Source organism: Nerophis ophidion, linkage group LG12 (assembly GCF_033978795.1).
Source record: "Nerophis ophidion isolate RoL-2023_Sa linkage group LG12, RoL_Noph_v1.0, whole genome shotgun sequence".
In the NCBI taxonomy this organism is placed as follows: domain Eukaryota; kingdom Metazoa; phylum Chordata; class Actinopteri; order Syngnathiformes; family Syngnathidae; genus Nerophis; species Nerophis ophidion.
Window position 1 is genome coordinate 41,263,168 of NC_084622.1, and position 12,035 is coordinate 41,275,202.

Sequence of the window (12,035 nt, forward strand, 5' to 3'; positions counted from 1 at the left end):
CCTTACCCGACGCGCCTGCAAAATATGGGGATTTTTTTGTGCATGTTAAGGGTGTGTAAACGTATACAAGAAAAAACACAGCAATTTCTGAGGATTTCAGGGGGAAAATCCCCCGAAGAGCAGAGAAACCTGTGAAATAGGCTTGTCGGGATGAAATAGCCTGTGTGTTTTTTCCTGACCTAATGTATATTCCGTTCAACCCCCGTATAAAGCACTGTATAACAAATAAACCACAGAAATCTCGACCATGTATATTCATATCACTCACTGTGGAAATCGGCCCTCTGAGGGCATCCATAACTGCGATGTGGCCCTCAATGAAAACGGGTTTGACACCCCTGAGATAGATAATGCAACACGTGCGTGTGCTTTTCGCAGCTGGTGTGGCAAGAAGCAAACCCTGACGATCACCTCCAAAGAGAGCGAGGGGAACGGAGCAGCGGGAGTCGTAGCATCCAACTCCCAGGCCCAGGAGAGGGAGCAGGAAATGGTGACCCTCATGAGCAAGGAGAAGATCCAGGAGAACGGCAACACAGAGGAGTTCACCGCCATCACGCTAGAGGAGACGGCTGATAAAGAGGTGTGAGGTCGGGCAGTTAAATGGCGTTCTTAATTGCTTTGGTGGTCAGCACTGGATGGACACTTGGCGGGTGTTAGCTCATCGATATGTGTCATGTAGAATCTTAGCGATGGCATATTGTTTCTCATAATAGTGAGGGTAGGCGGGGGGGATGGGAAACATGCGTAACTTGGGTGGGAGTGTGTTTGTGTGCCAGTTTTTGTGTACATGTAATGTTTGTTTTCCACAAAAAGATTGTTTGCTTTTTTGTTTTATATAAGGAAGTGAACCAATCAGCCGAAATGTGAGAAAACCCAAACTACGACAATGGAATTGAATGAAAAATCCTGTGTCATATCAAATATGAGCAAAACAATCAATAACATATTCTGTATTTGTCCTGACATTTCCTCTAGACCAGGGGTGTCAAACGTACGGCCCGCGAACAGGTTTTATCCGGCCAGCGGGATGAGTTTGCTCAGTATAAAAACTGAGTTGGAATTTTTGAATGAAAGAAACCGCTGTTTTAAATTTGTCCACTAGATGTCGCAATAGCAATTCTTTGTATCTTTGTAGATGATACTACATATGTTAAAAAACAACAACAAAAAAACACTTGCGTTAGTGCACCAGTCGAGGAAAATGAGCAAACTTCATAAATAACATTCTGTAATTAGATTTTGATATTATTTTTCCATCTTGATAGATTGAAAATGAACACCAATGAGTTGACTGATGAACACTATCACATAATGTATTCAGTAAGTATAAATAACAATAAATAAAAATAGAATACTATTATGTAAGTTAAAAATAAAAAAAGCAACAACATTATGATTTGTACATTTTAAAAATGTGATTGTTGTATTTCAAAACAAAGAACACAATCTGAAGTTGTCTTTATTGTTAAGTTATCGTGCCGTGATTTTACCAGTCCGACCCACTTGTGAGTAGACTTTTCTCCATGTGGCCCCCAATCTAAAATGAGTTTGGCATCCCTGGTCTAGACTATATTGTTTTTTTTTAAGACAGCTGGGCATGTGCCACTATTTTAATTTATGCCTATGTATATAATATTGGGAGCAGTTTTATTTTTAAATGCCCATGCTGTCATATAATAAAATGATGTGCCGTTTTCTGTTTACTTGTTTTTTGACTGTGGATATAAAATATGAGGGGAAATGTTGTCGTCAAGATTCCATGCATCTTTCACTTTTTTGCTTTAAAAATGGAATGTTAACTAAACTTAGCACCTGACATTCACTCACATTTTAAACTCCCCGTTTTTATTACTAACTCAATGGTTAAATATCTGACATTCAATGCAGTGAATTTCTGTTTGATTCAAGTACACAAATGTTGTATTTCCTGTATTTAGAAGGCCATGCTTTGGTGTGGACAAGCTTTATTCAAATCCAATAAATGTTCAAGATTTGTTCAGTGAGACATTTTGAAATAAAACACGCCCTACAGTGTCATTACAAAAGGGAGAGTGTGGTGTTTTTTGTGTTCTCCCTGTCTTCTCTATTTTTCAGTTTCTTTCTTCAGTCTAATTGTCCCCAACGAGGCACACCTGCTACTTATCACTCTTCCGGTAGCATATAAGCTCATCACCGCCAGCTGGTCCCTGCCGGTTATTGTTTCCTGAACCCCGCACTGACATGTGCTACTCTGGTTCTGCTGCCCTGGTACGTTGCCTTCGCATATTCTTGTTAACCTTGACCTCGTTGTGTTTTGTTTCCTAGTCACCTTGTTTTAAGAAGACTGTTTTTACTGCGCTCAGCGTATCCTGGTCATTTCTCCGCCGACCACTGAAAGATACTACTTTTGTTAAATTGTCATGGTGTGCACTTTTGCCCCATCACACTTTGTTACCATTTTGGACTAATTAAATATTTTCATTTCTTATGCGCCTACCTTACCTTCATTCTCTGCATCCCGGGGTCCACCCTTGAACATTGCCTAACATAATAACCGGCCAACATAATAACCGGCCAGACTAATGGACCCCGCAGAGACAGACCCAGCAAGACCGGCATTACAACAGGCAAATCGTCCGGGTCAACAAGAAGAACAGTTTGGTATACTTGGGGCGTGCGTCAACGCCATGGCGGAACGCCAAGAAACCCGCCTCGACGCATTGGAGAGACAACTAAGTAGCGTACTCACCGTACTGCAGGCCATGTCTCCTCCCGCGGCCGTCCTAGCAGTCCCGTAGTTACCGCCACTTCCAGAAGACACTCCTTTGCCTAGCGACACTCCTCCAGTCCTTTGAGTCCTCCAAAGGTGACTCCTCCTCCTCCCAGGCTTATCGATGGACACCAGGCGTTCACGGTCGAGGCCATTCTCGACGTGAGGAGAAGGGGCAGGGGTTTCCAGTATCTGGTCGACTGGGAGGGTTACAGCCCCGAGGACCGATCTTGCGTCCTGCGGTCTCTTATCCTTGACCCTTCCCTCTTAACTGCTTTTTTTGATCGTTTTCCCGAGAAACAGGTAAGCCGCCTGGTGTCGTCCATTAAGGGTAGGGAACTGTGGTGTTTTTTTGTGTTCTCCCTGTCTTCTCTATTTTTCAGTTTCTTTCCTAAGTCTAATTGTCCCCAACGAGGCACACCTGCTACTTATCACTTCCCGGTTGCATATAAGCTCGTCACCGCCAGCTGGTCCCTGCCGGTTATTGTTTCCTGAACCCCGCACTGACTTGTGCTACTCTGATTCTGCTGCCCTGGTATGTTGCCTTCTCATATTCTTGTTAACCTTGACCTCGTTGTGTTTTGTTTCCTAGCCACCTTGTTTTAAGAGGACTGTTTTTGCTGCGCTTAGCACCTCCTGGCCATTTCTCCGCCGGCCACTGAAAGATACTACTTTTGTTAAATTCCCATGGTGTGCACTTTTGCCCCATCACCCTTTGTTACCATTTTGGACTAATTAAATATTTTCATTTTTTGTGCGCCTACCTTGCCTTCATTCTCTGCATCCCGGGGTCCACCCTTGAACATTGCCTAACAGGAGAGACTGTACTCGAAAAGAGGAAGTGAGGTTGCCATGGAGAAGTGATGCCACAGCATGCCATGCAGTACAGGAAATGGAGAAGAAAAGAAATGTTAATGCAAGACTCGGGTAAAGTTTGAGAGAGAGATGCAAGTTTGGACACACAACAACAAATCAGTTACATTGTCGAGGGGCTGAAATAATTTTACACATTTTAGATGATTTCCGCTTGTTAAAAGTACAACACTGGGTTTGGTGAAAAAAAAAAAAAAAAAAAAAAATTGATTTTTAAGGAATAATAAAATGAAATGACTTATATTTGTATATTTATACTTTTAATAGTTGTTTCTAAGCACTTTACATTGAGAAACCCATATATTGAAGCTATATATTAACACCAGGGTTTATGATGGGTGCCTTGCCCAAGGACACAATGGTAATGACGAGAATGGCAGACGTTTCTGAACTACCAGCTGTGCCACTCCGCCTCAACTATAACTTGTATAGATAGTCAATTACTTCAAGATTGTACTTCACCGTGTCCCGGAAACTGCATCCCTCACATAAATGGTCTCCAGTTTTAAATACTACAACCTTTATATTGGAAAAAAAATTGTTGCTTATTTTTTTAAGAAATATTTATAGTTTTTAATTTTCATTTGTTGTACTGTTATACATTTTACAGTCTAAAAACACAAGACACATGGGTTGTGTCTAGATGAATATGCTGCTACATATTTTGCTGATATTTCCAAAATATTTGTACTTTTTTAAATGTCAATAACTTTTATTAATATACATTGCACTGTATCAAAAACACATGCCACCTATATGGTGTCAGGCAATTATACTAAGTCTTATTTTGGGAAATGTTTAGAATAGAAAAATGTACATTTAAATGTTCAATTGCATAAATAATTTGGTTTTCCAATTTTCAATAACTTTATTAATTGTCTCAAAAACACATGGCAAATACATTGTGACTAGTTGAATATACTACAAATATTTAGCTGATATCGCAGAAATATTTTTAGTATTTAATGTTCAATAACTTTACTAATATATATAATATCCTCTCAAAAACACATGGCACATACATTGTGACTAATTAAATATACTGCAACTCTTATTTTGTCTTTTTTTTTTTTTCTGTGCAATAAAAAAATATTTGTATTTTTTAAGCTGTATTAGCTTTACTAATATACTACATGTTTTTTGGGGAAAAAAACACTTTTGCAGATTTTCAGAATAATTCATTTTTTTAGCCTTTATTATACACATTTTATCATCCCCTTGTCCGCCCATATGCAGCTGTTGTAGGCTCCAACCAACCCCCCCCCGCCCCCCCCCACCCCTTTACTGAGAGGGACAAATAGTAAAAAATGGATTGATGGATGTTGTCATCCCAAAATAATAAATAAATGGTGTTTAGTTGAATTTCCTACTAGTCTTATTTTGGAAAAAATACATATATTGCAAATAATTCAGAAATTATATAATTTTAAATTGTCAGTAGCTTTATTATTATGCATTTTACTGTCCCAAAAACACACTCACATATATTGTGTCCAGTTGAATATACTACAAGTATGTTGCTTATTTTTCAGAAATATTTTTAGTATTTCAGTTTCTATATCTTTATTAACATACATATTTCGTGTCCAAAATATGACACAGAGATGTGTCTTGTTGAAGAAATTACAAGTCTTGTTTTTGAGTAAAAAACAATTGCTGATTATTCCGAAATATTTGTTTTTAGTTTACCGTATTTTCAGGACCATAGGGCGCACCACATTAAAGGGGTCATATTATGATTTTTTTATTTTCTAAATTGAAAACACTTTCTTGTGGTCTACATAACATGCAATGGTGGTCTTTGGTCAAAATGTAGCATAGATTATGTTTTACAGACCATCTTCAAGTCGGTTTCTGATAGTCTCTTCAGGATGCGCCGGTTTGTGGGCAGTCTTATTTACGTGTCTCACCTTCATCAGCGTCTTCTCCCCGTCATCTTTGTTGTAGCGGTGTAGCGTGCAAGGACGGGAGTGGAAGTAGTGTCAAAAGATGGAGATAACTGTTTTATTGATATGCAGACTTTACTTAAATCAACAACGGAGCAGCATCTCCTCATCCGTGGCTCACTAGTACAACAACGCCGGAAATGTGTCCCATGAAAAACTGTCCGACCGGAACTCTCTAGTAACTAAATTTCAGTGGCTGAATTGTCTCATAACAAGAAGATGAAGAGAAAGAAGAAGCTTATCAACTACGGCATCGGCAGGGACTACAGTGTCGGACGTGCACAAATTTTCAGGACTTATGTAGATCTCAAATACAGATCACCAGGTACCAGAAGGTAAGAAAAGTTGGTTTTGCATAATATTGTGAAACAATACGCCAGATATTATGTCTGCTTATAGGTGCCATTTTGCGGTCCTTATACACACACCATAGTAATACTGAGTGCCGTGTGTAATGTTATTTATTTTCAATGGAATATTTAAAGTTTTAGTGTCGTTCAGTGGCGTCATATTGCAGTCTGCACGTATCTCTTATTTGTGACTACCATCTACTGGTCACACTTGTCATTACACCATGTACCAATTTAAATTGCTTCGAGGTCAGTAAGCACAACCAGAATTATTCCATACATTAAGTCACACAATCGATTTTTGACAAAATGAAAGGATTTTAGGTGCCCCTTTTAGTCCAAAAGCTACGGTACTTAGTTTGATTAATGTATATTTTATTTGTTTCAAAAACACACATTACATAGAGGTAATTGTGTTAAATGGAATATTGTGGAAAGGCGGAGCTGACGGTCCGACAGATGGCGGAGAGGAGGTGGAGACGATGACCGAGCGGAGAGGCGGGGCGTGCCGGGAGCGAGGCTACGACCGAGATCAGGTTCGTGGCTCGCACACCGGGACACAATTGACATACCTCCTCACACTGTATAAAAGGGGAGAAGGAGGAGAGATCGGGGCAGAAGGAGGAGAGTCCACAGCAGCGATCGAAGAGCAACAGAGAGCAAACCCTAGACGAGGACGACGACGACGGCGGCTGAAAGAGCGGACCGTGAGCGAGCAGTGGAAAGGAAAGCTGAAATGGGATCCGTCCTGGTACAAAGATTTATTGCAAAATAAAGAAGTCAAACCTGCTCAAAAGCCATGTCCTTTCTGGGTGGTCCATTGAACCCGCACGACGACAGGAAGCAACTGTCACAAATATATTATAGCAAGTCTTATTTTTGAAAAAAAATATTTAGCTGATTTTTCAGGAATGTTGGTATATTTTATTTTTCATAACATCATTAATGTACATTTCATTGTTTAAAGGCAAATGCCCATTAGATGGTGTCTATGGTGGTCCTATTTTGGTTACAAATATTTTGCTGATTTTTGTAGTTAAACAGGGCTTCACGGTGGCAGAGGGGTTAGTGCGTCTGCCTCACAATACGAAGGTCCTGCAGTCCAGGGTTCAATCCCAGGCTCGGGATCTTTCTGTGTGGAGTTTGCATGTTCTCCCCGTGAATGCGTGGGTTCTCTCCGGGTACTCCGGCTTCCTCCCACTTCCAAAAACATGCACCTGGGGATAGGTTGATTGGCAACACTAAATTGGCCCTAGTGTTTGAATGTGAGTGTGAATGTTGTATGTCTATCTGTGTTGGCCCTGCGATGAGGTGGCGACTTGTCCAGGGTGTGCCCCGCCTTCCTCCCGATTGTAGCTGAGATGGGCGCCAGCCCCCCCCGCGACCCCAAAAGGGAATAAGCGGTAGAAAATGGATGGATGTAGTTAAACATTTTTGCTGTGCGATTGTAACAATAACAGTCCCAAACAATCAGTCTTTTTATGACCCAAATGCTTGAAAGAAAAACAAAACAACAAAGTTAAGAAAACAGCCACCAAGGTTAGTTATGAATCAACATTTATTAGTGATATTTGTATATGTACACCAAAGGTACAGCACATTTAGATATGTAGAAACAGATTCTTTTCAACATCGAGGAAAGAAGTTGTGTGTTTTTATTTTCTTATATATTTTTCTCTGTACTTGCTGCCTTTACATCGAAATCAGAGCGAGATAAAAGCTTCACTAGGAAGGGAAGGCCTCGAAAAGTAAGATCAGGAAGGCAAGTTTTTCTCGACAGGTGGGTTATTATCAGGGGGTCGCTTTCAAAAATAAAAAGACACGTTTCAATAGAAAAGGACAAAAGTTACTGGCTCTTGTTGCAAATATTGTTTCCGTATATCAGGTGGGTTTCTGTGCATATTGTGCATTGCGTAGAATGTGGAAAAAGGCAAGCGGGTAAAGGCAGGAAACTACAGGATATGTTGTATGTTGAAAGGCATGACAGAGTCTATACTGTATGTGTACAGTATGTTACATTATACACTACCTTTATACTGTATGTTATATACTGTGAGTACACTGTATCTCATATACCGGATCTATACTGTATGTTGCATTTGTGGCCATAACGCGGATAAGAGCAGTCTGGAGATAACGCTACTATCCAAGCACCAGGTCAAATACTTGTATCCTCCTGAGAACTAGCGTCCTCTACGGTAGACATTTGTTTTACTACATTTCTTTCATCAAGGTTACACAATGCAAACACAAATGTCCACTGCAGAATATTTTCAATTTCCCCTTGGGGATTAATAAAGTACTTCCGATTCTGATATTATGATTTCTGACAAATAGGTCTGTTATGCGAAATTCGAAAGTCCACTGCAGCGGACGCTTGCCCTCAGGAAGTTATGGTGCATATATCATCTTGAGCGCCAGCGTCCACTACTGTGGACATCCCCCCCCCCCCCCCCTCGCTATATTCTTGTTGTCATAGTTACACAATTCTGAAAAAAAAAAACAGCCTATGCAAAATAGGAAATGTCCAATGCAGAGGACACGGGCGCTCAGGAGGATGCCGTATATGAGCGAAGGCAAATCTTCATCGGGGGACAGACATTATGATTCACCTGAGGTACGTTCCCCAACACTAAAAAGTGGTATTTGTAAATATGACATGTGTTCCTTCCCTCTAGCCTACATACAGGGCAAATTTGTACCTTCTTCTCAAAAACCTTTCTCTCATTTCCCATAAGTCACGTTCAACAAACCAGGAAGGCTTCTTCCTTCTCTCTCTGTCTCTCGTTCCCAATCATCTTAATGCCCCCCCCCCCCCCCCCCCAACCCTCCCCATGCAAATGTTTGTTGTGCTTTAGGCTATTTTATATTGCCACGGAACAGAACATTTATATATTTATGTATATACAATGATATGAATGCACACTGCGGATCATCATTGAACAAACATTCAAAAGGCTTACATTAGATACAAAAAAAAAAAAGAAGATATTTATACTGTATATTGTTGAGTGACAAGAGAAGTAAAGCAGCTAGTTAACCATTATTAGAGAATACAAAAAAAAAAAAGAGCAAACAGGCAATTTAATACACAATTTCCTGCAGTTTGTCTAAGCTAATTCTACTTGGGACATACAGTAGATGATACATTTTTTTCCTAGAGGATTACATTTAAAATGTAACTATAGTCTATATACCATTTCAACAATCCCCAGAAGGGACAAAGAGATGAAATCAAATAACAACAAAATACTGTTGACTACAATATATACACAAAAGTGCAAGGAGGCACTTCAAATATCATGCTTTTTTTTAAGATAGTGGTGCAAAAAAAAAAAAAAAAAAAGTTTTGTTTCATTTTACTCATGCTTTTTAAAAATAGTGAGTTGGAACTCTCATCATGATGCTGTCCATGGTCCTGATGGCCAGGACCGTGCTCTTCGGCAACCTTCGATAAATGACCGCGCGCGTGTCACTTAGTTACGAAGACCGAGTGCGCGCTTTGAGAGCTGCACTCCACGTTTATGTTCCATTCTCGCCCGCGCAAACATCGTCAAGGCCAAGTCGTCGTCAAACACAAGTGAAGAGACAAGGATACGAAGACACAGGAATCACTCATTCGGACTGGTCCATTTGTGTCGTAGTTTGTACTAAAGGAGTGTGTTTTACTATTATTATTATTATTTATTTTATTGTTATTGTCAAGAGAATGTGTTCCCTGTGCTATGAGTAGATCCTTGGATATGGGCGCACAGCTGCAGCATCTAGGGTTTGTAGAAACAGTCTTGAGCTCTGGCGGCTGAAAATAGGCAATGTTTGCTTTTGTACACGTGGCGAAACGAGACTCTTCCAAAAAATGAGTATAAATATCCGTAATCCGTCTGTGTTTGTGCTTGTTAAAAATACCAGCCGGCAGCCAAATGGTGCTAACTTTATACTCCAATCTGAGTCCCATCAGAACTTAAAGTAGTAACCTTTAGCTGATGCACATAAGTCCACAATCCCTGGATGTTGTAAACATTTGCTCTTTTTTTGTGCTGGTGCGTACCAAAAGTCATATATTTTTTTTTTCATCAAATATTCGTAGTGTTGTGCTGAGGATGTACAAGTTAGGTCTGTTGTGAACATTAGTTCCTTGCCAAGGAGTAAACATAAAGGCCTGCATCAGATACCAGTAACTATTCTTGACAGGCTAAACTGGGGCCCAAAGGATACATTAATTGTATTTTGTTCACACGTTTTCATTGATGTCAAACCATTTTTATTCTTTTTTGATTTTTATAACTGGAATTTCATTTGTGTACAAATTCATGGCAAACAAATGGTTAGCACAACCAACACATTTATCATAAAGTTGCACAACCCTGACTAAAACTATGCGCCACAGAAGACAACTGATTAAATTTGACACCATATTATTTTCAATGACAGAGCAGGAAGAGGCTAAAGAATATGTTTCCAGTAACATTTCATATGAAGCGCCCCGTCTTATACTGATTGCTACTTTAGATAGGCCTTTTTCATGAAAAGCAGGGCCCTCTTGAATTGTGGGGGCCCTGCGCAAATAAGTGCATCACATTTTTGTGCCAAGTCAATTGTGCCATAATGGAATCACACCTGTCGGTTTGATTAGTGTCATTTCTCTTGACGTTGCATCATTGTGGGCAGTGACAAGCTTTCTTGTAAATATTGAGACTTTGCAGAAAAAAACTGATTGTATTTGTGTAAATGTGGCAGGTTGGAGACTTTATTTTACCTGCCTGTTTGGTCCCAGTAACTCACTTGTTCGTGTTACCGACTCTCCGAACACACACTCACACTCACACGTTCACACACCGACACACACAGAGGTCGAACACAGGAGAAAATTTTCCCTTTTTCGAGGGTAAAGTAAACGAAACAAGAACACATTGTGCTTAAATGTTCCATCGTGAATATTCTCATGTGAGGCTCGGCATGACTCAATTTGTGGCTTCCCCAGGAATTCTGGGTAATATTAGGTGAAATGTAGCCAGGTGCATGCCGAGAATGAAGCGCGGATGTTGGCAGGTGTGCTTGTGATGGTACTACAAAGAAAGGAAGAAAAGGAAGGAAGCGGTCGCCATGACAACCTCCATTAAATCCCCATTCCTCTGAGACGCTTTGAGGTTTGTGCTTAGTAGAAAAGCAGAAGTGGAATCTATTGCTAGCAGTAGTGTGTAGTAAGGTTTGTTTTGTTCTTTTCCTTCCCTCCCTCAGTCTTGAAGTGTGTTGTGCAAGAGTCTGCTATTAAGGACATAATTGTGCTGTTATCATTTCACGGTTAAGTGAATTAGTGGTATACTGTAGATATATCAGTCAGAGAAACAGTTACAAAAACATCTTAAAGGGACTAATAAAAATGAAAACTAGACTACATAATAAACAATTAGTAGGTCTGTTCACGTGACGTTTTTTTTTTTGTTTTTTTTTCCATTCACTCCTATTTTTCGCCATATAGGAAAGCTTGAGGAGCCCAGGGGCAGGGGGATCACTTTGCTGCCATTATTCATGTTTCCATGGTTCCTCCTCAACAAGCGTGCACTCCGCTGCAGAGCCGTTTGTGGCCGAGGTTACCTGCAAGCAGTTAGCAGGTGAATCTAAACAGCACATTTCAAAGTAAAACACAACAATATAAACTACATGTCATACATATATACAGTATACACATACGCATATATTTTTTTTACATTAGAGTTCCTTCATTCATCCAGGGAACTCTGCACCCAGGTTTCCAATGCTCATTGACAGTTAATTTGATTTAATTGAATCAATTCTAATTAACTTCAGTGGACTTTTATATTTTATATATTTTTTCCATTTAAAAAGGTATAATTTTCTAATTTTAAATGTTTTATTATCATGGCTTTAAAATCATAATAAACAATACTTGAACGTTCTTTAATTCAGTAACAGTCAAAATATTAACTCGTGGCTGCGTGGGTTTTTCCTTTTTCGTTGGCGTTTAGCTTATTCTAACAGTGAAAAAAGACGCAATACAAGTTTGACATGTCGCCACTTGTTAACACCGTTAAGTTATTGTTATTGCAGTGGTCAAGGTATTTTTATACTTTCATGTTGCAATTAAGTTAATTATAT

The 12,035-nt window shown here is 39.7% G+C and overlaps 2 protein-coding genes across 7 annotated transcripts in view; one reads left to right on the forward strand and one right to left on the reverse strand.

The window, feature by feature from the left end:
• The window catches only part of LOC133563444 (CD44 antigen-like), a 44,151-nt gene extending 42,106 nt beyond the window's left edge, over positions 1–2,045 (forward strand). Inside the window, exon 8 of the mRNA XM_061917570.1 lies at positions 379–2,045. Within this exon, the coding sequence (XP_061773554.1) occupies positions 379–586 (208 nt within the window). The 3' untranslated portion in view covers positions 587–2,045. The remainder of the gene's footprint in view (positions 1–378) is intronic.
• Positions 2,046–7,458: 5,413 nt separating this feature from the next.
• LOC133563446 (excitatory amino acid transporter 2-like) overlaps positions 7,459–12,035 on the reverse strand; it is a 94,275-nt gene continuing 89,698 nt past the window's right edge. For all 6 annotated transcript variants that reach the window (XM_061917573.1, XM_061917574.1, XM_061917575.1 and 3 more), the window contains one exon: positions 7,459–11,513. In XM_061917573.1, the coding sequence (XP_061773557.1) occupies positions 11,442–11,513 (72 nt within the window). In that variant the 3' untranslated portion in view covers positions 7,459–11,441. The remainder of the gene's footprint in view (positions 11,514–12,035) is intronic.